The sequence below is a fragment of the Agelaius tricolor genome, unplaced genomic scaffold (genome assembly GCF_023055355.1).
Source record: "Agelaius tricolor isolate 1412-34295 unplaced genomic scaffold, bAgeTri1.0.p SCAF_3, whole genome shotgun sequence".
NCBI lineage: Eukaryota > Metazoa > Chordata > Aves > Passeriformes > Icteridae > Agelaius > Agelaius tricolor.
Window position 1 is genome coordinate 13,062,482 of NW_027269263.1, and position 26,391 is coordinate 13,088,872.

The 26,391-nt window shown below is 43.5% G+C and overlaps 2 protein-coding genes across 2 annotated transcripts; both read right to left on the reverse strand.

Moving 5' to 3' along the window:
• Nucleotides 1-492: 492 nt before the first annotated feature.
• On the reverse strand, nucleotides 493-4,054 carry FGF23 (fibroblast growth factor 23). Its single transcript, XM_071424268.1, has 3 exons — nucleotides 3,826-4,054; nucleotides 1,502-1,605; nucleotides 493-930 (listed from the first exon to the last, which is right to left on the reverse strand). Exons 1-3 carry the CDS (start codon nucleotides 4,052-4,054, stop codon nucleotides 493-495), a joined length of 771 nt encoding a protein of 256 aa, XP_071280369.1.
• Nucleotides 4,055-17,310: 13,256 nt separating this feature from the next.
• FGF6 (fibroblast growth factor 6) lies at nucleotides 17,311-20,792 on the reverse strand. Its single transcript, XM_071424269.1, has 3 exons — nucleotides 20,453-20,792; nucleotides 19,437-19,540; nucleotides 17,311-17,487 (listed from the first exon to the last, which is right to left on the reverse strand). The coding sequence occupies exons 1-3, from the start codon at nucleotides 20,790-20,792 to the stop codon at nucleotides 17,311-17,313; spliced, it is 621 nt and encodes a 206-aa protein (XP_071280370.1).
• Between the last annotated feature and the right edge of the window lie 5,599 nt (nucleotides 20,793-26,391).

Here is a 26,391-nt window from a genome sequence, read left to right on the forward strand (position 1 = left end):
GATGAAGACCCCCTCTCCAGCTTCCTTGTAGCCCCTTCAGACATTGGATACATGACATGACAATTTTTAAATAATAAAATAACACACCACCTGGCAGTTTGTCTGCTGTGCTTGGGCAGGATGGTGCTAGTAAGAGATTCCCTGTTTCTGCTGGAATCTTGGATGCTCCAGGTCTCTACATCAGTAACATCCGTTTCCCATTTCGTACAAGAGATTCCTTTTTTTGTTTGTTTGTTTTGATGCAAATTTAAGGTGATTCAGACCCCAAAAGATTTGGTTTGTGTCATTGTTTTATAAAATGGATCTTCTTTCCAGTAGAGCCCAAACTGGAAAAATCTGACTTGTACTTACAGACAGCAGTTTACTGACAAAACAAGATTTGAAGCTAAGGAACTTTTCCCAATGTCTCCCAGGTTTCTAAGAGCCACTTTGGCATTCAGGCTGAGTGTGACAGACAGTTCCTTTTGCCCCTGGCGGGCGCAGGGGCCACAGTTATCTCGTGATGTAGAAGCGAGGGCTTGGGAACCTCCTGGCCTCCATCATCGCGTGGGGATCATCGGGGTTCACCACGTCGTTCTGGTTGATCCTCATGGGCTCCCTGGGCATGTGGGGGAAGTCTGCTGGCTGCTGCTGCAGGGAGCCAAACACTGGGGTCTTCCTCTGCGGGACCAGGATCTGGTGAGGATCTACGGGATCAACGTCTGCGCTCCTGGTGTGTCTGTGGGGCTCGGGGGTGTTGAATCGGAACAGAGGGATCTCATTCTTCCTGGACAAAAACTGGGAGTATGGTGGTGGATTCATACCAGGGGAGAAGGCTTGTTTAATTCTGCCTACGCTCACCAAGAAGTGGTGTTTGGGGGATTGGTACACATCGTACCCGTTTTCCAGCGTCCTGTGGTTGAACACGCAGTCGTCTTGGCTGAAGTAATGCTGAGGGGAAGAAATAGGACACTTGTGAGCAGAGGAGTCTGGTGAATTGCAAACACTGATTAAAGAGGGAAAGAAGGGTGAGATCTTGCAGCAGGTGTTTTTCTAATCTCCCAGGTCTGTGTCTGACCCAAATGCAGATCAGAGTTGCATGTCTGTGCTTTCAGCAAAGGAATTTTAATGAAAAACCCTGTTTTCTTCCAGAGGGTCCCCACCCATGGCTCTGTGCTACAGATTGGTCCCTCACTGGATCTAATTTCTGTAATATGGGAAAGTAGGGGTTTTGTTGTTGGTGATGGTGGTTTTTTGTTTGTTTGGTTGGTTGGTTTTGTGGTTTTGTTTTTTGGGGTATTTTTGGCCTCATTTCCCCAGGCAGGATCTTAGATGATTTTTGTCAGCTCTACAACTTAATACAATCAAAGGAGAGAGCAAAGTTTGACCTAAGTGTCAGATCTTCTCTAACACTTCCCCCTCCACCTGCAGCTACCCAGGCTTGCCCTGGCTGGGGAAATGGGCACCACAGCAGCAGAATGCACTGGCCATTCAGCCTCAAGGCTTAGGAAAGGTCACTCACCGAGCCAAATATGTTTCCTTTCGTGTCCATACACAGGTAGCGTCCACTCTTCACACCTGTGATTATGACTGAGCCAGCACCCTCAGACTTGATCATTAGGGCACCTGTTCAGAACAACAAAAAGATCAAATCCATTTCAACAATGCATTTACAGATCCACAGATGCTCTGGCTGGAAGTGACCTCTGGGAGTTCAAACCAACCTCCCACATGACCTGGGACTGTTGCCCACCCTAAATCAGGTTTGCTGTGGCTTTGGAAAACTCCCAGGATGGAAGGCACCTCTCTGGGTGTCCTGTTCCAATGTGGCACTAACCTCCCAAAGACAACTTTTTTTCCCTCTGAAGTCTCAAATTGTGGTCTGAGGATATTGCCTTCAGTTCTGCCATTGCCCACATCCAGGGGGAGTTTGTCCCACTCATCTTTGTGACTGCCCCATGGTATTTTTTCAGTGGTGCCCAGCAGTGGCACCAGTGGAATGGGCAGAAACAGATACTCAGGTGGTAGTTCCACCTGGGCAGGAGGCAGAACTTCTGTCCTGTGCATTGACTGAGCACTGAACAGATTGTCCAGAGAGGGTGTGGAGTCTCCTCACTGGGGATATTCCAGAACCATCTGGACACAATCCTGTGCCCTGTGCTGTGGAATGGCCCTGCTGGAGCAGGGAGGTGGAACCAGGTAACCCCCTGTGGTGCCTTCCAACCTCAACCACTCTGTGATTTTGTCATTACATTGCCCTTAACATCCTTTTTACTGGACTAAAACCACAACAGATCATCATCAAGGCAGCCTGAAAACCCTGTGCCAGACCCACTCCACCTTCTACTCATCCAACATGACCTGGGGTTTCTGTAGTGCTCCAAGAGCAATGTCACTGGTACCAGGTAAGTGGGAATAACAACTTTCCTTGATCTGCTCCTTGCATCTGACTCAGTGCCTGTTGCCTTGTCCCACCCAGAAGATCTGTGCACATCCAGGCCGTGCCATCCTGGTGCAGAACTTGGCACTTCCCATTGTCTGGTGGCAGCAAATCATTCACCCTCCCTCTCAATATCCCTTCTGATGTCTGATTTCGATCTTTCCTGCTCCACCATTCCAAATCCTGCTATGCTTGTTTCATGGCATATATGGGAAAATGTCATGTTTTGCTGTATGTTGTTCTCTAAAATCCCACACTTGGTTCTTGACCAACATACCTAAAATGAGTTTCATAAAATCTTTTAATATGTAGCAAGAATAACAAGACAGTGCCAGCATTTCTGTGAATGTTGATTATCAATTCCTTAAAAAAATAGCAGAATGTGATCCTTTTTCCTCATTAATTAAATTATAACTTTAAAAACCATCCTTATTTACTTATGTAAAAGCTTCATTACCTAGACATAGATTTTTAACTGAGTGTATAAAATAGATGTAATAATAATAATAGTAATAATAATATTAACAACCTGATTTTATGATGCATAGCTTCTTGTGATTTGAATGCTGCTAAGAGAGAAGTATTTTTGAAATGCTGTAAAAGAACCTCAAGTCTTAAACCCCTCCCACATTTGTCTACTAACTAAAGAGTTTGGGCCAAGTAGTTAGCAAAGGAAGAAGAATAAACTATTCTGTGTTGAAATAGAATAATAAAATATATAATTAAATAAACTCTGAAGACACAATTTGAGAACCTTTTAGTTATACTAGGGTATAGTTTCTTCTCATGAAAGAACCTCATGAAAGAACCTTCTTCTTATGAACCCCAAAGGCTCAACACTTCTGTTATGCCAGTCTGGTCTTCCACAGTTTCCCCCTTTTTCACTGATCTTTGCATGCCCATGTTCTGTGCACATTAAAACTTAACTTTTAGTAGTTCTCAGCCCTCCACCCCAAAATACAGATTTTATGGATGCCATCAGTTTTCCAGCATTGCTCTGGAGAGTTCCCTCAGTGCAGTTCCTTTGGTAAGCACCATCAGTGGGAAGCAGCTATTTACAGGATATCATTACCAACCTCTAATAGCAGCTTCCTCCAGAAACTGGGGGTAAAATCATGAAGTGAAGGATAATTCAGGTGGTTTTTCCTTGCAGGGTATTACAGGAACCATAGGACTTTAGTTGTCCTAGTCAAGGAATGAGATTCCCTATCCACTAGATTTCTTTGGAGCGATTTTATTTGTTAAATAAAAGGAGAAGTATGATGATGTGTATTTTCCATTCCATGGCTGTGCTCCTCTGCCTGCCTGCCTAATGAGTAGAGGGGATTTTCTATAGGTGGTGAGGAAGTAAAACAATCTCCTTGTCCCTCCCCTGCTCCCATGGAGGTCTGTAGGAAGGCACTTACTGTAGATGGTTTGGTGAGGAGCGCCGTCGATGTAGCCATCAGCGTTGATTTGGAGGTGGAAGCTGCTCCTCTCAGTGTCGGTGTAGAGGTGCATCAGGCGGTCTCCATTGCCCCAGCTGGGACTCAGCAGTGGAGAGGAGTTGGGAAAGGCAAGGGAAGCCTTCAGGCTGCAGAGTAAGAGGAGCAGGGAGCTGCAGGGAATGCCCTGGGGAATGGCTCGCCACTCCATGGTGGGTCAGCGTCTGCTCCTCACCTCCCCTCGTGCCTGGAGTGTGAATCCTCAGACAGGATCCCTTCTTCTCTGCAGAGGCTTATAAAGGGCAGCAACATGACATCACACAGGAAAACCTTCTCCACATCCTTGATTTTTGGCAAAGCAACATTTTAAGTGTCCCGAAACCTCAAGGGAAGGATCTCTGGCTAAGGTGTGTGGGGGAAAAATGTAAGGTTTCTAAAGACAGCTCACGAAAGCTAATCATATGTTCAAATGTTATCTACAACCCTGTGACATCTGAAAGCTTCCCACGGCTCTACTGTTGGATCCAGGAAGGGCAATCCACTGCACTTGAACTGAAGGGAATGACCCTTTGGACCTGAATTATCTTTCTTTTTTGCCAGATGTGTTTATTCAGACTCCCACCTCCCCTCACCGTTTCCAAGCTGCATTCTGATTTAGTGGAAACATCAAATACAGCTAAAATTTTGTTGCAAATGTACCAAACGTTAGTATTAAGTTGTCCTGAGCCTGATTCCCCCTTCATTATGGTCTAAGTTCCACACCAAGCCTGTTGGGGTGCTATTTGTGTGACTCCATTCAAGTGAAGGGAACTTGATATGAGCAGAGCCTACTTCAAATAAACTGTCCCTTTTCTTTCTCCTGTTTCCTTCTGAGTCACACAAATAATCTAAAGTTGGTCAAAACCAGCTGAAAATAATGTGTACAACACTTAAAAGCTGGATGTTTGCTCCTGCATTGCACATCTGGCTGGCAGTTTGTAAAAAATGTTCCAAGATACAAGACCTGCTTCTCAGGTGTCCTGCCAGTGTTGTGGGTCTTTACAAACAAATTTTCTGATATCAAAAAAGATGGTTCCATTTATTACATGAAAATGCTGCACTAATGGGACACTGTATATGGGTGAATCAATGATAGGAGTGACAGGTTCCAAAACTCGACTGTGTTAAGGTTCCTTTCAAAATTTAATATAAACTTGACAAAAGTACCAAACAATAAATGAATATTTCCTTAATGAAACCTGAGGATTTTAACTGTAGCAGTGTTAGGTTCAGTTTCAGTCTCTAGCTGGAGACAGCATGAAAAGTTCTTAGTTTCATTAACAAGCTCTGGAGCTGTACCATCAGCATATAATGGATAGATAACATTAATGGATTGGTACAGCTGTAACCCACTGCAAAAGTGGATCTGATTTTGGTTTTTTTATTGTTTAAAATGAGTAAAACTCTGCCAAATTCTGCTGCCACACCTGTGTAAATCCAGAGACTTGCGTCAGAGTATATTCACCTGTGTAAATGACAGCACTTTTTAGCCAACCTGTATAAGGGTCAGATCTTAAACTGAGCAGGCTGACAAAGCTGGCTGCACTGACAGTCCAGGCCTCAGATGTTTTACTGGTTACAACATCTGAAATGCTTTAAATGAAAAGGTAGCTTAGAAGGAAAGGAGAGTTAATTTTTCTTATATTTTTAAAAAAATATCTCTATTTACTGTTGAAATTATCCACTCATATTTTTCACTCTTATCTTAGAACAAATGTTTGGGTTTTTCGTTGGTTGGTTAGTTGGTTGTTCTGGTTTTTTTTCTTTGCCCCCTTGACTAGACTCCTATGGAAATGTGAATATTGATACCTCAGTTGCAGAAGTGTCTCACAGAGGCACTGTACCCTCTTGGAATATTCTGTCATTCTTTTGTGACTGCAGTTTTTCTGGTTTGATGTTTCATATTCACTATGACATTTTGCTGTGCTCGCCAGCAGGCACTGATCTGATCTTTCTCCAGTGCCTTGGTGGCACAGAAAACATCCTCAGATGTTTGAAAAATTTATTCAACCTCATTTAAGCGCATGCCAGTTGTGAGCATCTGTTTATATTTTTATAATAATCAGACAAGCAAAGATTACTTTTAGAAGGTTAAATTGTTTAGCATTTTCTAAAGTTTCCCACAGCATTAAGAAAACTCCAGACTTTACTAAGTTCAGTTTAATCTGCTGGGCTAAAGTGAATTTATTTAGTCACTTCTTGTGAGAATGATAATACAAATTCTGCTTTTTCATAGACTTTTTTGCTTTAAACCTATAAATACCCACTACATGTGGTTTGTTGTGGGGTTTTGGTTTTTTTTTTTACAGTCCATGTCTTTTTTATTTCAGGCTGAATCAATTTATTCCTTCTGTGGCTATTTCTCTTATCCTCTAACCCATTCAGCTGTTGATGGGGTAGCCAGGTGTATGAAAGCTGCTTTACTCCTTCAGCCAAGTCTGTTATAATAGAAGTGATGACAACCTTTCTTGTCTTGCATGTTTTGCTGATGCATCAGCAATAACAATATTTCTGCAACTTTTACCACAGAAGCTGGTATAGATTTTTCAGATTTTTATATTGCTCTATGGTGTTTGATGAATTGAGATGGCTTTTCTCAGTTCTCAGCTAAAAAATTGCTGATAATTAACAGAAATTGTTTGTTGTAGGGAGAAATAAAAGGGAAAAATGGGACTGAATTTAAAGATCTTTTCACATTGTCACATTTTCCACTTCCCACTGCAGGGGTGCTACACTGCCAGCGTCAGGTGCCACAGTGGTGCAGGATACTCCATAGATGTATCCTGGAAAGGGAGGCTGGGAGACAGCCTGGAGGAGCTACCACCTATTGTCAATGTCAGGAGCCAAGGTAAAGGGAGGAAATCCTCACTCCAGAGCAAAAGATGAAAGGAAAATATGGATAAGACAGACCCCAGTTTTCAGGATGAAATTTATTTGATATAATCATTGAGCAACTTGGTCTAGGGGGAAAGTGTCCCTGACCATAGCAGGGGGTTGAAACAAGATGATTTTTGTGGTCCCTTTCAACCCAAATCATTCTGTGATTCTGTGATTGATGCTCCAGCCCTTAGTGAGTCTCACTTCCCTCCCTCCCTGCCATGCCTTTGTCCCAGGCCTGCTCCTGCTGCCTGCTCCTTGCTCCAGAGGCAGCTCAGCTCAGGTTTAGCCAGGTATTCTGGGCACTCACCTGGGCCAGGTGCCTCAGCTGGATCATGGATGACACTCAGACCTCCCTGGTATCATCATTTAACTGCAAATGGTACACAGAAGGAACTGAGGGTCACAGGAGCTCTGACTTTCCCCCATTTTGACTGCTTTGAGTTTCAGCTTTAGGTCATTTTGCAGTCCAAACTTACCACCTCAACTCTGTAAAACCCTCAGCAGCTAAATGTCATTCCTTGTGCTGTTTATCCCCTCAGTTCTAGAGGGAACTCACAAGGCAAAGGCAAGCTTTTTTTACAACAGGTTGAAGTTTCTAGAAGAGACTTGCAGTTATCTTTTGGAAGGGCTTTGTGGACCATCAGAAAAAAAAAAGTTTTCTACTCAATCTAATGGATTTGCCTTCCAGGATTCTCCTACGAGTGAAACTACACGTCCCTTCACAGTGCTGGAGTTCCTCTCATCACGTAGGAGCACCTGTAGCACTCTTGCCTAATAAAGCATATTGACTTATATGTAAACAGGTGGGTGGCTTGCCCTTTTGCAGCATTCTGTGCCATCTGAGTGCCTGTGCTGGCCTCAGGAAGCCTCTTGCTCTCTGCTGCTCAGCTCACACAGGAGTTTGGGTTGATATATTTGAAATTACCTCTGCTCTTAATAATTTCCTTTGCGCTGCATCTCTTCAAAAGAGGTCACAGAAATCAGAGGCCTGTCTCTCTGCCTCTGCTTCCTTAAAATCACTGTTACAAGTGGCTCTGAGATGATCACACCCCCAGCGCTGGAAGCTCAAGGGTGGAGTGCCTCTCCAGCAGTTATTCTAGGAATACTGACGCACTGAGCCGAGGGAATGTACCGTGGATGCTGTGTGTATGTGTGTGTGTGTGTGTGTGAGCAGATGCCTTTGCCACAGACTTCACCCAGTGTTGTTAAACACATCCTGAGTGACCTTATTTGGAGGCCCCATTCTTGTCACACTGCCCACGACTAAAGAAAACATCCTGGCCCAGCTCACCTACGTGAACAAGATGAGGTAAGCACAGCCCACTGGGTTTGGGACCGCAGTGTGTACCAGCAGTTTCTGCAGTGTGCCTGCTCTAAGGAACTGAAATGAAGGGCCTCATTCCTCCTCCAGCTGAAATCCTTGGCACAGCTCCCAGGCAAAGCAGAACCAGTCCCTAAAAGGTTTTGTTTTCTGAACAGAGAGTGTTTCTGTCATTTTAAGGGGTCTGAGTTTTCTTAAGTGTTGTGGGAGAGAGAATGGGTGCAATTTGTGGTGACAGCTGCTGATACCCTCAATTTCAAAAACAATCATAGAATCACAGAATGGCCTGTTTGGAAGGGATCTTAAAGATAATTTCATTCCAACCCTCTGCCATGGGCAGGGACACCTGCCACTATCCCAGGTTGCTCAGAGCCCCATCCAGCCTGGCCTTGGACACTGCCACATCTTCTCTGGGCAACCTGCACCAGGGCCTCAGCACCCTCACAGGAAATAATTTATTCCTAATATCCCATATAAGCCTGCACTTCTGTCAGTGTGAAGCCATTCCCCCTTGTCCTATCACTCCAGGCCCTTGTCAAGAGTCTCTCTCCACCTTTCCTGTCAGCTCTCCTCAGGTCTGGAAGGCTGAAAAATGTTCTGGTTTGGTGTTGAGACTTGGAAGGCCTGAAGTTTGTCTGGATTCTGAAATCTGCCCTGTGCACACCCAGTCCTGCTGACCTGCCTGCCCAGGCAGTGTGTCTTGTCTGAGAAAGTGTCTCCTTTCTCCTGGTGTGCTTGCTTCCAGGTGCAAAGGAATCCTGGGGACGCAGATACACAGCCTCAAGAAGTAAGTCACTTCAGTCATCCATCTCCTATGGTAATACACTGCCTAAAAGCAGGCTGGTGGTTTTATTTTGGGAAAACTCTTTGGTTTATGTAAAGTTTCCTATTTCCCAATATTGGGAAATAGGCTTGGACTAGGAAGATCTAGGAGCCCCTTCTGATCTAAATATTTCTAGGATTCAACAACATCTGCCACTACATTCATTGACAATTTCCAATAAACTAAATTGACATTTTCTCCTTGTTAGGCAGAAGACAAGGATCGATAATAAACTTTGTTGTAACCTAATTTTAAACTTACTCCAATCTCTCGGTTTCACCTGTTTCACTCAGATCTGTCTCCTTTAAGAAGAGATAAAAAAGTCTTAGGTTAAATAAATTAGGAATGGAAAATGAAAAGAGGGAGAGGGGAATGCAGCGAAACAAGGAGACAAAATATGCAGACGTCATCATCAGCCAAGGGCACTTTTACTGTGGGACAGTAATAACACAGCATGTGACTGATATGGGAAGAGCTGCCTCAGTGCAATTGCAGGTGTTGCTCTTTAGCTCTGGGACTTCTTTTTATGTGGGATCTCTTTGAAATGAAAACTTCACTGGAGAAATCTTTGCTCTCTATAAGTTTTAAGAGTAATTTTTTTTTAACACAAAAGCCTAAATAATAAATGAAAATAGTAATGACTGAACATTGTCCTTGTACTCAGGGTTTCTAATACAAGGAAAATAGAAAGATTCCCTAAGCCACTGCAAGACCAGTCTATGATACTGGAGTCCTCTAAAGAAACATGGAGATGAAAGTTTGTAAGGGGCAGGGCAAGACAAGTAACAGTGGCTTCATTTTTTCAACTAAACTCTGTTATCTCATCTTTGCTCAGAAGCTGGGTTCTGTTTTCGGAGGTATTTCCATGACAGGGAGCACATTGAGGAGAATTCATGAGACTGAACAGAAATCTGACAAAAATATGTCTTGAACTCTGCCCCTGATTCAGGTTTTCCTTCACAAAATGTCTTTTCAGGTAGATGTGCAGCTATATTTTTTTTTTTTCAGTGTAGACACAATAGTTCTTCATGCTGCTTTCTCAGCCTGCCACATTGCTGGTGAGGAGGAACTTGAGAGTCACATCAGCAAAGGTTCATCAGCTGCTGGGACACTGATCCTGCACCTGGGCCCTTTTGATCTTTGGCCATTTTCACAGCTGTCACAAGCTGGTGCCATGCCAGGGCTGGTTGGGAAATGCATTCTCTTTCAAATAAGTAAACCAGACTGGTTTTTGTCATCTTTATTGAAGTTCTGGACTCTAATCAACCTGCTCATTTCTCCAAAAGCAGAGAGATTTCTTCACTGACAATTCTTTCAAAACTTAAAAATGTAACTTAATACTTTTTTTTTAAATCTTCTTTATTATCCTTTCCATTATGCCAAAGGAACTTTCTTACATGCCAGAGGCTGGTTAGCCCATCTGCCGACCCTGAACATGACGATGTCTCTTTGACACTGGTGTCACTTCTTGACCCTTTGCTCCATTCCTCTCACAGTCTCCACTTCTGGTGGAAGAATGGAAATGAATTCAAGGTACCACCTTCATGACCAGCTGATGACCATCTCAGCATGAACTGAAGTTGTGCAGAATTCAAACATACATAAGAAATGTCATACACAAGAAATTCCAATCACCCAGGTGGCTGTGGACCTGCATGTTGATTGCTGTAGGGGTGTAGGGAAAAAATTCCATCGGAGATTAGCTTTTTATTTTGAAATCTGCAAGTTTCTCTTCAAAAAGTGCAAACACATCTGCAGATTTGCTCAAGATTTACAGAAAGTGACACACAGACATACCCCATACATATCTACTTTCCTACAGTTTCTATTTCTGTAGTTACTGCCTTTGAAAAATCATCATTATCACAGAATCATGGAGTGGTTTGGGTTGGAAGGGACCTCACAGCCCATCTCATTCCAATGGATATGGGCAGGTGTCCCTGCCACTATCCCAGGTTGCTCAGAGCCCCACCCAACCTGGCCTTGGACACTGCCAGGGATCCAGGGGCAGCCACAGCTGCTCTGGGCAACCTGTGCCAGGGCCTCACCACTCTCACAGTGAATAATTTCTTCCCAATATCCAATCTATACCTACTCTCTGTGACTTTGAAGCCATTCCACCTGTGTTTTGACCCTGGTAAATGTAAACTGCTTTGTCCCTCACTGGATCACTGAGGTAGTTAAAGTTCTCCTGATCTCACTGAGTGACACCTATGCTGATTAGCATAATTCCCTTCTTTGGGTTTTTGCATAATTTTGTTTTATTGCCTCTTCAATAGGCTAGAAGATTTATGTTGGACCATTGAGTCCTGGGCTCAGGTCATAGGCAAAGTAACTCCAGGAAAAAAGCAAGGCTCCAGCCACCTGGAATGAGTCAGGATGGATCATTTTTCATTGAAAAAAAAAGGAAAGGAAGCTCTTCTCCAGAGTGCCCTGAAACAAATATAATTATAAACTGTGTTGTTTTAGATATCATCCCTAATGATTTCTTGTTTGACGTAAGTTGGTGTCATTTCATTGTCCTTGGAGAAACTATTCCAGAGCTGTCAGCCATGGTTCATGAAAGCATACAATAAAATTGTGAGTTGTAAACAATTAATTGTGAGAGGAAAAAAATTAGTCCTAATCAAGGCATTTTGGTCCACACCCTGTGACAAAAAATAACCAACAATTATATGTGCTTATGAGATCCAGGATTGAATAATATGTTCAAATTTCATGATCCAAGGACGCAGCTCGTTGAGTTCATCTGGACTTATTGGCCCCTTGGATTTTGGCCAAACACTTTTCAGCAGTGTAGGGTTCCAAAACAAACATGCTTTTGGACTGAGCAGGATGCAGAGCTTGGCTGGAGAGAAAAAAGAAATCTCTGCTTGTGGCTGCATACTTGGTTGTTTGTTTTTATAATTTTTTTCTGCAATGACAGCGATTTCCTTAGCCAGGATTGCTCACTGCAGTTCATTGCAATTCCAGTTTGCATTACATGTATTAAACCTAGAGATTCCCAGTGGTTTATCTTACCCTGAGTCTCCTGCTCAGCTGTCCAACAGCTGGAAGAGATTCTTACTTCCTCTTTTAATCTTGGGTTCTGACAAGGAAACCAAATGTCCTCTTGGCTTCTCAAATCATTGTGATTCCTAACATGAAGCACAAAAGTTTGCAGTTGGATGATTTTTTGAAGGAACAAAGTCACCAGTAGTTAAATACCTGGGACCTAATTGTCTCCTCCACTGCTCAAATTGATGCAGAGCAGGGTGGCTTCAGCAAATGCCAAAAGAAAAAACAAACAAAAAAAAAAAAAAACCACCCCAAAAGACCAATGCAAAAGAGATGTGGGGCTGTTTGTTTCCTTTTACAAGCATGTCTTTAATTAGAATGCCAATTCTTATCCCAGCTTGCTCAGAGTCCCATCCAGCCTGATCTTGGACACTTTCTGGGATCCAGGGGCAGCCACAGCTTCTCTGGGCACCTTGTGCCAGGGCCTCAACCACCCTCACAGGGAACAATTTCTTCCTCATATCCAATCTAAACCTGCTCTCTGTCAGTGTGAAGCCATTGCCCCTTGTCCTGTCACTCCAGGCCCTTGTCAAGAGTCTCTCTCCATCTTTCCTGTGGGCTCCCTTCAGGCACTGCAAGGCCACATGAGGTCACCCCAAAGCCTTCTCTTCTCCAGGCTGAACAATCCCAATTCCCTCAGCCTTTCCTCCCAGCAGAGCTGCTCCATCCCTCTGATCCCCTTGGTGTCCCTGCTCTGGCCTGGCTCCTTGTGCTCCCTGTGTTTCCTGTGCTGGGCCCAGGGCTGGATGCAGCCCTGCAGGGGGGGCTCAGTAGAGAGGGGCAGAGGGGCAGAATCCCCCCTGCCCTGCTGCCCACACTGGGGGCTCAGCCCAGCACAGGGTGGGGTTCTGGATCTCAGCACTGGCCCTGCTGCTGGCCCTTGCTCTGAACGTGGTCTCAGCTGAAGCCACACAGTTCATGGACCTGAGCTTTGTGTACCTGCAGCTGAGCTTATCCTGTACGTGTGAATTATCAGAAAGCATTCTTTTTTCCTTTTCTTTCCTTTCCCTTCATGGTACTGAATCCTTCAGATGATTTCTGCAGCCATTTGTTGGTAAGAGTTAGCTCCAGCAGGAGGGATGCTTTCTGTCAATGCACAGGACTAATGTGTCTTGTGTCAAGACCCTAAAGATGATGCCAACCCTTCAGACTCTCAGCAAAGTATGGGCTGCTCTGGTGACCCTTTTGAGATATTTGTCTGTTTGATGCCCTTTGAGTTGCTATCCAGAGTTTCAACCAGAGCTTAATGAATCATTAAGCTGTTGCAGGGGCTGTTGCAGGAGATGGGTAGATGAGATTCTTCCTGATACATCTTCCCCTAGCTTTGAAGTTGGTCCTGAACTCATCTAAGATGTTGGATTCAAGCCTTCCAACAGTCCTTTCCCTTCTAAATGTCTCCATAGAAACAGAGATATTACTAAGTTTCAAATTACCTGTGAGGAAGCAGAAAATGAGGTAGACTTAGCAAAATGTTTCCTATTCTTCATAGGGGTGTGAGGCTTATCCACCATCTCTTGTCCCCAAAATTCCTGGGAGATTTTTCATCCCCCAAACTGAGAGCACAGAGTGGGAAGGGAGCATGGGAATTGCCTGTGCCTCCCAGGACACCTGGGCACTTCCCAGGCAAGAAATCTGAATTACACAAAGTTCTACAAGAAATTTGAAGTGTAGCAATGCATACTCTGGTTTTAGAGGTGAATAAAAACTAGGTTTGGAGGAAGAGTTAACACAGCATTTCTGAATCAAGGAAAAAACCAAATGTTAAGAGGGATTTAGAGTCAAAACACTACCAAAAATGTATAAAATTTTATTTTATGAATACATTAAACTATTGTGCGCAGCACATACATATAAAAATAGAAGCAATTTCACAAACAATTGATTGGACAGTTTTATGTTTCTTGCAAATTTACAGTCTCAATTGTGAGTCCATATTGAGTCAGAACATGAGGTATATTTTAGTGAAAAAAGGTAATCTGAGAACTTTGGCACCATTTTACTGTGCAAAATAAAATCTTGGAATTGAAATAGTGAGGTATACAAATATTACTCTGCTTTTCCACTGTGTGTGTGTCTGTGTCTCTTCATGTCTGGGAAAAATACATTTATTAAAGAACATGATTCAGTTCCAGCCAAATCTGCTTTCTAACAGGGTGATTTAAGTCTTAGAACGTTATGGGGTTTGCCTGAGGGAGGAGAAACTGTGAAAATAGGCATTAACCCCACAGGAGAATCCCATGTGCAAAATGTGGGCATGCCAGGCTGGTGTGGAGCATTCACAGCGATGCTTTCAAAGCTCAGCCCATGGCATGACCCCTGTTAATGCACATTTGAGATATGTTTTGAAGTTCCTAATTTGGCCCTGATTTGGGAAATTCCTTTAGTTTCATGAGTTTTCTTTATATAGTCACATACCCTTCTTTGATTTCAGCTGTGATTTCCATGTTGATCTGGCTGGCATTGGGGTGTAATGAGGAAAAAAACCAGTGATGTAAAGAGTAACTCAGCAGAGTGACTGATGGGGCCCTCCAAATGCCCACCAAAACTGCATCCAAAAGGGTCTGCAGTTCCTAAGAACAGTCTCAGGCTGTGAATAACAGATTTATAGATACACAGAATGATTGAGGTTGGAAAACACCTCCAAGATCATCAAGTCCAACCTTTGACAAATCCCCACCTTGTCAACCAGACCAGAGCCACATCCAGTCATTTCCTGAACACTTCCAGGGATGGTGACTCCACCACCTCTCTGGGCAGCCTGTTTCAATGCCTGACCTCCTCTTCAGTGAAGAAATTCTTCCTGATGTCCAACCTGAACCTCCCCTGGCACAGCTTGAGGCCATTTCCCTCTGAGTTCTTGTGACCTGGTCTATGGGTTGTCCTCGCTTGACCAGTGTGTGCAAAATGGAGCCAGTGAGTCTGATTCCCACCTTTTGTGCCAGCTGTCCCAATGCTTACCAGTCCTGGAAACAATCACTTTCTCTAGGCTGCCCTGGTTTAAGAGGGAACAGACTCAATCCTGTCATAAGGATGCTGGATTAAGCTGTGATCAGAAGCAAATTTATGTGCCAGTACTCTGTTTCCTTCTACATCCCTGGACTCTTCCATACTTCTTCAAACTTCATTTCAAAGACATTTAGGAATATAACCCCAGGATACAGGTTGCCAGCTAATGTATTTCAGCACAGCTCTCTGTACCTCTGGAGACTCTAGGCCAGTGTACTGCCTGATACCCTCCAAACTTTTCTTTGACCCACTCTCTCCCCACTCAAAACATCCTGATTTTTCACTTCAAATGCACATTTTTCCAAAGCAAACTGCTGCACACGTTGTGGGTGAACAAAGTGTGTCATCTTGGCTTCTTTCTGAAATACTGCAAGACCAGAAAATGAAGAGCAATTCCTTTCAACTCCTTTCCTTCCAAAGCATCCTTCAAAGTATCCTATTCCTGTATTGTGAGCAGCATTCCACTCTTTTTTCTCTTCATTTACACTGTGATCATCACTTACATTTGAACCTGATAAATCCAAATATAAGTCACACTAGAGATGCTGGAAAACTGTATCTTGTTCACAAAACAATTGGCTTGACAGTTTCTTGGGAATGGTGGTGGGGGGTACATCCTTGTGGGTATGTCCATTGGGCCAAATCTTCTGCAGCTATAAACTGATAGTTTTCCAGTTTTTCTAGGCTGATTTACTCCAGCTGAGGATCTGGCCCTGACAGTGTCTCTCATGCATGTCAGAAGGCTCAAATTCATCACGAATAGACAGCCCCTGCAAATAGAATGGCATGTCAAGGCTGGACATAGCCCCCTTTTGGCTGGACGTGGGAGATAATCTTGCACTCAGATATTCACTTCTGCAGCAGCATGGTCCATCTATGCTGAAAATGCTCATGCTCTGACATTACATTGAATCTAGTTTCAAATTTAGGAGCACGCCACCAATGCAGGAATCCCAAGGCTTCTGGTAACTGACATTTATAGTGACCATTGACTTAGGGCCTCTTAAAATACTCTTTCAAAGGCACAGAGAATGCAGCTTCATTGGTGATCTGGGAAAGGGTTGTCAAAATAGCAAGGCAAGGTTATGTGTCATTTGTACAGCTTCTAGGAGAGCTTTGAAGAGTGTTTCATACAGCTTGCTGTGTTGTCTTTGAAACTGATGCTTTGCAAGTGACAGAAACTGGAATTATGGCACGAGTTCCTCTGTCCCAACATGGGAAGGTATGCTTGTGTAGCTTCCTTTCTCTGTCCTTCATACCTCAGGGAGGTATGATAGAGAAGAACCAAATATGCTTAAGACAGTGAAAATTCAACAGAGTTTTCTAAAATAACCCTTTGCTGGAAGCTTCCATGAATTTCTTATCTTTTATAAAATGCATCCCACACACCAGTTCTAGTTCTTAGAGATCAACAGCATTCAGGCTAAATGAGATTCAGTGCCTTTAAATATTTCTTTTCTTTTTTATAGAGGCACATGGGCATCAGGAGACTGGCATGACTGATTCATTAAAAGTAGTTACATAGATGCACACTCATCCATCCCATGTCTATATATATACAAATATTAATATTAAAGATGTACACATCTATATTGGAGGTAAATCTAAACTAAGCTCACAAAATGCCATTCAGAATCCTCAGCTCCAAATCAGTTTTGCATTTGAGACCCATCTATGATTTATCCTGTGGCCCTTCCCACGGGAAATTGATTGTAGGTCTTCATTTTGCCAACCATTCCATGTGAGGAGACCCTGGAGAATCCCTTCAGGGGCTCTGGGAACAGACAGTTTGCTTGTGCAGAAACACTTGTGGAATTGGCACCTTTGTGATCAAAACAGGTTGAGGACTTTACAGGACAGGACACAGTCTGTAGAGGGGGGTGCAGGCAGATATTCAGATGGAGTGAACTGCCTGAAGCTCTGGTGAAGCAAAATCATCTGGTGATTTGGCCCATGATATGTAAACAGTTCAGTACAAGAGGTTATTATCTGAGGTAATTAATATCTAGTAAATCACCTATGATTGATTAGATGGTTGCCCACAGCCATTCTGCATCTTCCAAAAACTTCCTTTGCACTCCAGCTTGCATTTTTCTCTGTACAGCACCAAAGGAGGCACACAGCCATGTAAAATTTGTACAGAGTAGGAGAGAAGCAGCATTGCATTACATATGCTATGTGATGAATCTAGTACAAATACTTTTATCCAAATATACACATACATATACAGATTTCTTTTTGTTTTCCAATGGCCAGTATAAATACTTTACCTGGGAGGTTATTCCCCATGTGCAAAACGAAACTGTTTGTCCTGGGATTTAATCTTCTGTTTTGCTGGTGCTCATATTCTTGGTAAGAAGTGGGTCACTGTCATGGCAGGAGAAACCTTGTTCCCTCTCTTCACCCTGCCGTGTTTGCTCAGGGCTATGTAAGCGCCGCGGTGAACCTTGGATTCATATGCATTGTAGTTATTGGGCAGCAAGGTTTCCTTGAACTTGCACTCATCTTGGAAAACAGCCTAAGGAACAGCAAGGGGAGGGGGTAGGGATTCAAATCAGGTACAATCAATTTTCCACCAAGGCCCAGGTCATTTTTCTTCCTCGCGTTTTTACACCAGGGCTCGTTGCAGTGTGCGACAGGTGGTGCCGCAGCCACTGCGGCCAACAATAAATCTCCCTCCTCGGTGCTAATTTGGTGTCAGATGAACTCAGATGCCACCTGTCCAGATAATGGACTGTGTATTTCCTGTGGCAGATCAAGTTAATTCATTATAAATCATGGATTTCTTCATTTTATTTGCAAGTAATAATTTCTGTCAGCATTGCACCCTCTTGCCCAAACAACAGCTTTATTTAAGACCTCCCCTCTGCCAGAAGTTCCATCATTTATAAAAAAAAATTTATGCTGGCTGTTGAAACCTTCAGAGCTTTTCCAAACATCAGTGCCCAGGGACAACTGCTTGCTTTAATAAGAGATTTGATTAACAAGAAATAATTTCTTTATTAAACCATTAGTAATATTTAACTATGCAGCTGGTTCTAATCTGGGAAAACAGTTTTAATGTCCTCCATGTCAAAACATGAAAATCTAAGGAGGGGGAGTTATCTGGGAGAGGAGGTGCAAGGACAAGCAGGAGACAAATGCAGAAGAAATTAAAAGAGAAAGCAGAATAATTCTCTGACTTCAAATGAGATGCCACCAATGCAGTTTTACTTGGGCATCTGTGTGATAACACCATGCAAACCTGTAAGAGTTTGACTTAAGGCATTGCGCTGTGCAGGGAAAATGCACATCTCTTACAGTTTTTGAAAGTGTCTTTGAAAATAAACAAAACTGTATTGAAAGTGGGGGAAAAAATCAAAGGGATTTCTGTACTTCTTTAGAAAGACCCAGCTAAGTAAAGCAGTTGGACTTGTGGCACTTTTTAGGTGCTTGTGATCACTTGTGATTGAAAGAATATTCCTGAAGTGCGATCTTAAAGTGTCCTACTGTCATTATGAGTGCGAGAAGCAATCAGGTTAGTAATGCCACAGGTCCCTCATAACATTTGGCATTATTTTAAACCACTGCAATGCTTTGTTGAAATTACAGCTCTTCCAAAGGAAAGGACTCTGCTGCTCCTTGACAAAAGAGATTGCTACAACCAGTGCCACTCATTACTTTAAGATGGGCTGATTTTGCCTATTGCCCAGAGCCAGCCTCTTTCAAATGCACCTCCTAACAAGCACTTTTTCTGCTGGATATTGACGCTGGAGATGTGCTGCTCACATCTCTGAGGTTAAACTGCATTTAGAAAGCAAATCATCTAGATGAGGATGATGGTGTTTCAGTATGATTTGCATACCATTGTTAATAGTTATTATTATTTTCTCACCCTTTGCAAATGATCTCACAAAACTGATCATTAAAATAACCCCAGCCACACATGTTGACCTTGTAGGGTAGACTTCCTATTTATTCTTGATGGTGTGGCTGTTTTTGGTAGGAAGGAGCATGTGGTCATTACTTTACTAAGGGTAGCAGTTGGAAATAGCTATAATTGTGCCTCTCCTACACACAATGCGATGCAGGATGGAATCAATGGGGCTCAGCTTTGCTACAATGTGTTTGCAGCCCTGTGACCTTAGAAGAAGCCATCTAATTAATCTGTACTATTTGCAGAATATGTTCATTTTCCTAAGGTGTCCCCTGTACAGTCTTACAGGAAAGCTTTAAAATCCCAGCCCTGTAACAGCCATGCTGCTTGTTGCATTAAATAGCACTGATGACAGCAGGCTGGGCAGGCTCCCTGTAACAGGAGGGCTATTTTCTCTGCTTGTAATCAGAGATTTCCATAAGGAAAGGATTGAAACAAACAAAACCAAAACAAACTGAACCCAAACAAACAATGCAAAACACTAAACCAAACCAAACCACTTCAAAACCTTTTTGTATAAACTGTGAAACACTACTTGCACTTGTACTTACCGTCCCATACAACCTGCCTTTGCTGTTCATTGCAATGAAGAGAGCACTTTTCACACCAAGCAGACTTACAACACCTCTTTCTACAGTGGATATTTCAAAGAGACCTGAAAAACATGAAGTTTAATAGAAGTGTTATCACAGAATCTAGAGCTAATGGAAGACAATTCAGATATCTTTTTTTTTTAAACCCTAACAAACTTGTAACATATTATTTATAAGAATTAACTCCCTAATGCAGCAAAATAAATACACACAGAGAAGATCTTGGGTTTTTCTAAATGTCACAGGATTTGAAAATAATTATTCTAGAATTGTAGTCACATTCTGTATAAGCCTTTTGTTCTATCAAACTCTTTTGATCTGTCAAACTCTGGACCTTTTCAATAAGAAAATAATTTTTATGTAATATGCTATACTTACAGAAGTTTTTTTACTGAGCCTTAAAGAAGTGTGGCTTGCATTTTGAAGTCCCACATGACATTGATGCAAAAGATTTTAGCAACTGCCCTCTACAGGAAATTCAAATCCACATGACTAATGCTTTCCTTAATTCTTAGGGTAACAGAACAGCACCCACAAGAATGAATGAACCAGGACCAGCAAACCCCTTCCATGGGACACACTGAGTATCCCAAAAATACTGGTCAGCTGAGATTCAAGAATCATGCTTTGGTACTCTGGACTCAGCAAAAACCTCCCATATTCAAAAGGGAAATGAGAAGGTGAGGAGCAAGAAAATGCAGCAGAGAGTCAGTTTTCGACCTGGTTTGTCTTTTCTCATCTGTGCAGCAAAGCAGGTACAAATAAATTCTATCTAAATTTGTCTAAGCATTTTGTGCCATGTTTCAGCCCGAAGGGTTTCTCATATTTACTGATCCCAGGGACTTTAAAAGGCAACAGATGTAGCACAGGTTAATAATATCAAGTCACAACATTTGCACTCTGTGAAGGGTAATTACTAGAGTTCACAGCAATTAAGTGACATCTATTCTATTTCATTTCTGGATGCAACTCACTGTATTGGTTTTCATTGTGAACTCCGCTTATCCTTCCGTCTGGGAGGATTTGAAGGTGAAACCCGATGCCCACGTTGCAGTAAAGCCTCCGCTGCCTCTTGATTCCTAGCAAATAGTCACTCTCCCAGTTCACATCTGCCTTCTCCCCTGACATCCCAGCCATGGACCTGGACAGCAGAGATTGCCATCCTCTCTCCAGCAATGTGCCATTAGTTCTGCTTACAGCTGGGTGTGTGGCAGCAATCCCGGCTAGCAGACCCAGGAGAAGGAAGGCAGGAAGCGTCCGGTGAGCGCCGGCGTCGCAGGACATAGTGATGAGAAGTCTTTGTGCCGTGGCCATCCCGTTCACCTCCTGGGCACGTGGTCAGAATTAATGGCCCTAAAAATACCACCCTTCTTGTTTTTCTCCCTTCAGCATGGTGGCAGAGGCTTATTTTTGGAAAGCAAATAGAGCTTGCTGACCTGAAACTAAAGCCCAATAGCAGTTGGGTTGGGAGCAGAGACAGGCCAGCAGGACTGCAACTGGTGGGGACCATGGTTTGTAGATCCTGCTTCCCGCTGGGCAGCCTCCGTTATATTTGATTGAGCCATCTTTATAGTGCAGGGGCTGTCCCTGCCCACATCATCACTCTGACATCAACAGCCTGCCCAAGGTGAGGCTGCCAGGGCTGTAACACAAACCTGCGTCCTCCCTGCCTGCTGAGGTTGGAGTGCTGTCAGCCAAGACTGGAGGCAGGAGTGGGATTTCATTGGCTGTGGGAAGCAAAGGAGTCAAATTGGTCAGGGAATCAGAGGCCTCACAGGCAGCTTCCTTATTTAGAGAAGAAGGTGTAAAAACAGTTCTGGACCTCATCAGTGAGCAATGAGAGGTTTGCAGCCACTTCCTTGGTGGCACGATCGGCGGGTGCTTGTCAGGGCACCTCGATACTCGGGGACAATCAGCTTGAGGTGGCCACAGCTCTTTTTGTGCACACCCTGCAAAGCCAAGGCACCTCTTACTGAGCGACCCATGTGCTAACCTCTGTCTGTACTTCTGCAGGGAGTGCTCCTGGCTGGCTAAAGGAGAGGTAAGCCATGCAGCAGGGACAGAAGCCCCAGCTCCTGCAGGTTTTATCCCAGTGGGAATTCTGCTAAGCAGGGCACACAGGCTGGAGCATTGATCTTGCAGTGACACATTAGGTCTTCCTGTTGTTCACTGAGGTGACTTCCAGATGATCACATTTACTTCCAGGTGATCACATTTACCTGGGGAGGGTGTGTTCCTCCTGCAGGGGGGCAGTAGTATTTGTAGAAGCAAGACAAGGACTTAGGTGATGTGTAAAAGCTGAGGAAAAAGTGAGATGGCCACAGTTTCCCAGTGTTTCACTGTCTCCTTTCCTCAAGCCCAAATACTCACTATTTTTAAAACTTATTACCATCTTAATTTGCCTCCCCTTCTGTTTGCTCAGACTGTCTTAATTATTTCCCCTCATTTTCCACTGAAGCTGTTTCAGCTCCTTTGGAGTTAGATAGATTAGACTTTTATCTTAATTAGTTTCACAGAACTTATCAAGACATAAGACAGAGGAAAACAGCTGAGATTTATACAAATACTTTTGTCAATATGTCTGTCAGCTTCTCATAGCATAGGCCTTGCATCTTCTGTGTCATTTGAGAAGCCTGCTAATGAGGGGAGTACCTGGAAGCATAATTAAACTGAGCACACCAGTAGAGGTGCAATACGAGGCCTGGGACACTGCAGACTCCCCAGCAGGAGCCCCATGAGGTGAAGGGGAGCCCCTGGCAGCCTTGAGGCAGGAGATCAGTCATTTTCAGTGATGTATGTGAATACTGATTGCTCTCAGGAGACAGGCTCAGCTATAAAATAATTGGGAACCACAGGGCTAGGCCCTGGCTTGTGCTAGGTGACATTTCAAGGTCTCTGTGCCTTTGCTGAAGCTGAACTTGACTATCACAGAATCACAGAATAACCTGAGCTAGAATGGACCCACTAGGATCATGCAAGTCCAATGCCTGGCTCTGCACAGGACACCCCAGCAATCCCATCCTGTACCTGAGAGCCTTGTCCAAACACTCCCTGATCTCTGTCAGGCTTGGGGTGGTGGCCAAAGGAAGGATATCTTTTGCTGACAAAGAATATCTTCAGATCCTTTTCTCTCCTGCTTTCTACTTTATCTGATGATTTTTTCATCTATATGAAGTACATATATCCTTTTTAGGAAGGAATAATACTAGTATTTTACACCCTCTTATCATAGCCGCAGTCTTCATGAGAGACCATCATCACTGGGAAACAAAGCCCAGGGTCCCTGTTACAAGCATGGAGCACTGATTTTCCAGTTTTTCCTATGCTGCAGTTTGAAACCTGCCCATTCCCAATGCATGTGACTCCTGGCAACACTGCCTGGTCTCAGAGCCATCACTGTCTGTAAAAACATGCATTGTAATATTTTCTTTCCTGTTTATTTTTCCCCCTAGAGAACTTTTCAAGTGTAATGGGTACAGAGCTGTATTTCCATCCTCAGCTTTAATCACCTTTGCATCTTTGTGTCTCATTCATCAGAGCAAAGACAAACCATGGGCTAATTGAGCTCCTCTAACTTTTGCTAGCACATCTGCCACTGTGGATTCCCCATAAGGTGTCCTGATGGCCCAAGTTAAAGGAACGCTTTGTAGGATGAACCATGTCTCATCCCAGTACCCTTGACCCCGGAATTAAAACCAAATGGTCAGACACAAAACAAAGAAAGACAATTTCTGACACGTCTATGGGATGCATTGGTTTGTATTTTAGTCAGTCCAGTTGGAAAGTGGCTGCTGAGGGCTGTGGTGACCCAGAAGACAGCCTTGCTCCAGCAGTGTCCTGCTGAGCAAGTCTATCTGACAGCATTCTGTATGGAAAGGGTGCACAGACTACTTGCTTGCAAAAAATCAGGACTTTTCTTGCCTGATCTGTAAACCAACCAAATAGCTAAAATTTGTGATTTCACTGCAACACCTGGTCCTCTTAAGACCAGGAGTCCTGGTGTCTGGCCCCAGACCAAGTGTGTGCAGCTGGGAGATGAAGGGCATTCTGCAGTCTTGTACTGCTCAGCAATTCTGCATCAGAGCTGAAATGAGTCTTGAACCATTTTCCAGCTGGATCTGTGGCCAGCAGGTTGCTGAGTTTCTGTGTATTAGCATTTGAACTGCCATGTAAATTCTTGAGCTTCTGATTCAATTAGGCAAGCCTTGTTTGCTCTAAAAGATGTCTCATTCTGCTCAAACTTGTCCTCTTGGCCCATGAAGTGACTGTTTCCAGAAAACACACTGTAACCTTCTGATTACAGGTAGCATGTTGTTCTGGCTTCATGTGCCCAGTGAAATTTGGAAGGGAGACACCAATAGCATTTGCAGTAAAATAAACCCTGTGAACTCCAAAATAGTAAAAATTTACTTCAGCAATCAAACTCTGCTTACTTGAACTCTTAAGACTCAGGGTGACAGTGCTCACTGCCTAACTAAAGCAACAAGTTTTCATTGTCAGTATTTCAGCACAACATTAAAATAACCCCTCTTTGGAGCACAGCAGTTCAGATCCACTTTCAGATAGTCTAAGAAAAGTCCTGCAGCTGAGCAGTAACATGATATGGATGCAGAGCACGTCTTTCAAAAAATGTGTGATGACTTAGGGTCCTAAGTTCCATTTTCAAATCTGTTAAAGTTCTCTCCCTATTTTAAGGCCTGGAAAGAGCAATCCCTCATTCAAGCACAGAAGGATGGACTAAAATTGTTCACCTTGCCTGCGAAGACCCAAGCTGACGGTGGACAGTGGAGAAGGGAGATTTCCAGGTGATAAATCTGCCTGTTGTGGCAGGGCAGGTGTTGCAGACTCTGGACAAGTTGCATAAAAATCCGTAAGCCCAAGTATGACATGGAGCCCCATCTGATCATCTTCAGGTTAATGGGGTTTGCTGACCAGAGCAGACAGATTTGTAACACACATACCAGGACTGTTACGAATTAAATATTAATCACAATCTGAAAGCAGCATAAAAAAATAAGAGAGCAAGGGTTGCAGAGCTGTATTGACACCCAAGGACTCCACCAAACTGTAAAACTGGTAACACTGAAAAGGGTGTTGTTCCCTTGATGCCAACAACATCAGGGAACACTGAAACAGATGATTAATCAGCAGAAGAGCTGAGCTCTGGTAGCAGGAGGATGACAGAAAGGGTTGTAGCACACTGTGTTTGTTATTTCTCTTCCCACTACCCAAGAGAGAGGCAGATTTGTTGTCACACTGATCCCCAAAGTGAATAAAGCTGGACAACAGACAGCAACCTTGCCTAAGAGCCTTGGCAGCTGATGAGCTCTTGGAGGCTGAAGTGAGCAAACTTCTGACCCAAACCTATCCCCTCATTGCAGCTGCTGACTCCTAAAGCATGTACAAGACCTTCTCAAATATGGTTTGTCATCACCAGTCATGAGGAAGCCAAGATATTAACAAGAAACCTCCACTTTGTCACACACACAGAGGTCCTGGTGAGGACACTCAGACACACCTGGGCAGGAGAGTGTGTAAATTTAACAACTTAGAGTCATCTCAAATAATTATCTTCCCTTTTCTCTACAGGGAAATCTCTCACTGAAATTTCACATGCCAATTTCTTACAGGCAAGCCCAAATCACAAACCATCTTCCTGCTGTTTTCTTTTTGGAGGGAAATGGGAAAAATTATCTACTCCCACAAAAAACTCTGGAGGATTTAGGACTAGGTGGATGCTAGCTTGCTTGGAAAAGGATCTTGGTTTATTCATGCTGAATTCATTCTCTGCAGAGGGTATGTCAAGCACAGAGACAGTCAAATCTGCTCATCTTTGTTCTCCTGAGCTGGCCAGGTGTCCCTCTCCATGTCCCACAGAAATGGGAATGACTGTGAGAAAAGAGAGCAGTGACTCTACAGTGGACCTGTGTCTTCCCACCTGGTGCTGTGCCCACCAGCCCACACTGCTTCTCTCATCACCTCCCAGCTGTTCCCACTCCACAAGGACAGGCAGTCCAAGGGTAAAAGGCCGAGCTGAAGAAAACAGAAGTGACAGCAACCACCCCCAGAGGGATCAGCCTGGAGTTATTTATTAGAAGAGATGAATGACAAGGGACATGTTTAATTTGGTTTGTTTGTTTCGTGCACAATTTGCTCATTACAGCAGGAACAGGGACGCTGCAGGAACAGGGATGCTAAGTGCCACATTTTAGTAACATTTTGAGTAGGAAAGCAAAAACCCCCTTGGTTTTTATTGTTGTTGGTGATGAGATTCTGTCTAGTGGCCCAGCTAACCTCTGTGATTCCTGACCATAGAACTATTCAGATTAAATTATGTAATGATCATAGAAGGTTAAAGGCAATTTCTGTCATTTGCCAGGTTATTGTGTCTTCCTTGTGTTGTGCACCATTAGCTCAGTTGAGGACTTTCTCTTGCATGCCAATTCTTCATCCATTGGTCTGGATCCTCTCTAATATTTCAAAGGAAAATTCCAAAACCTTTTGTTAGTCATCTGAACTTTTTCCTGGGTTTTTCAAGTGTTTGGGTTGGTTTTTTTTTTCCCTGCATGAGCAGCAACACCTGAAGGTCTAAAGCTTGTAATGCATCATTCAAGCAGTTGTGATTCATTGTTTAATTTCCACAGAAAGGATCCTGGTTTTGACATCTCCTCCTATCCTCTTCTGCCACCCTGTTCCCATTCCCACTGCACTCTGCTCATTCCACCTGCACAGTTCCTGCAAAGAGCTGTTAGGGTTGCACCCTGTTGGTATCTTCTGTGCTTGAAGAAGGGATGCATTTATGGCACAATGTTCTGAATTCTCTGCAGAAGGATGACAGAATTACATCCCTGATGATAGCCAGAACCTTATTCATAAGGCATCTTTCCAAGGCAAACAAAAGCTTTTTTCCCTT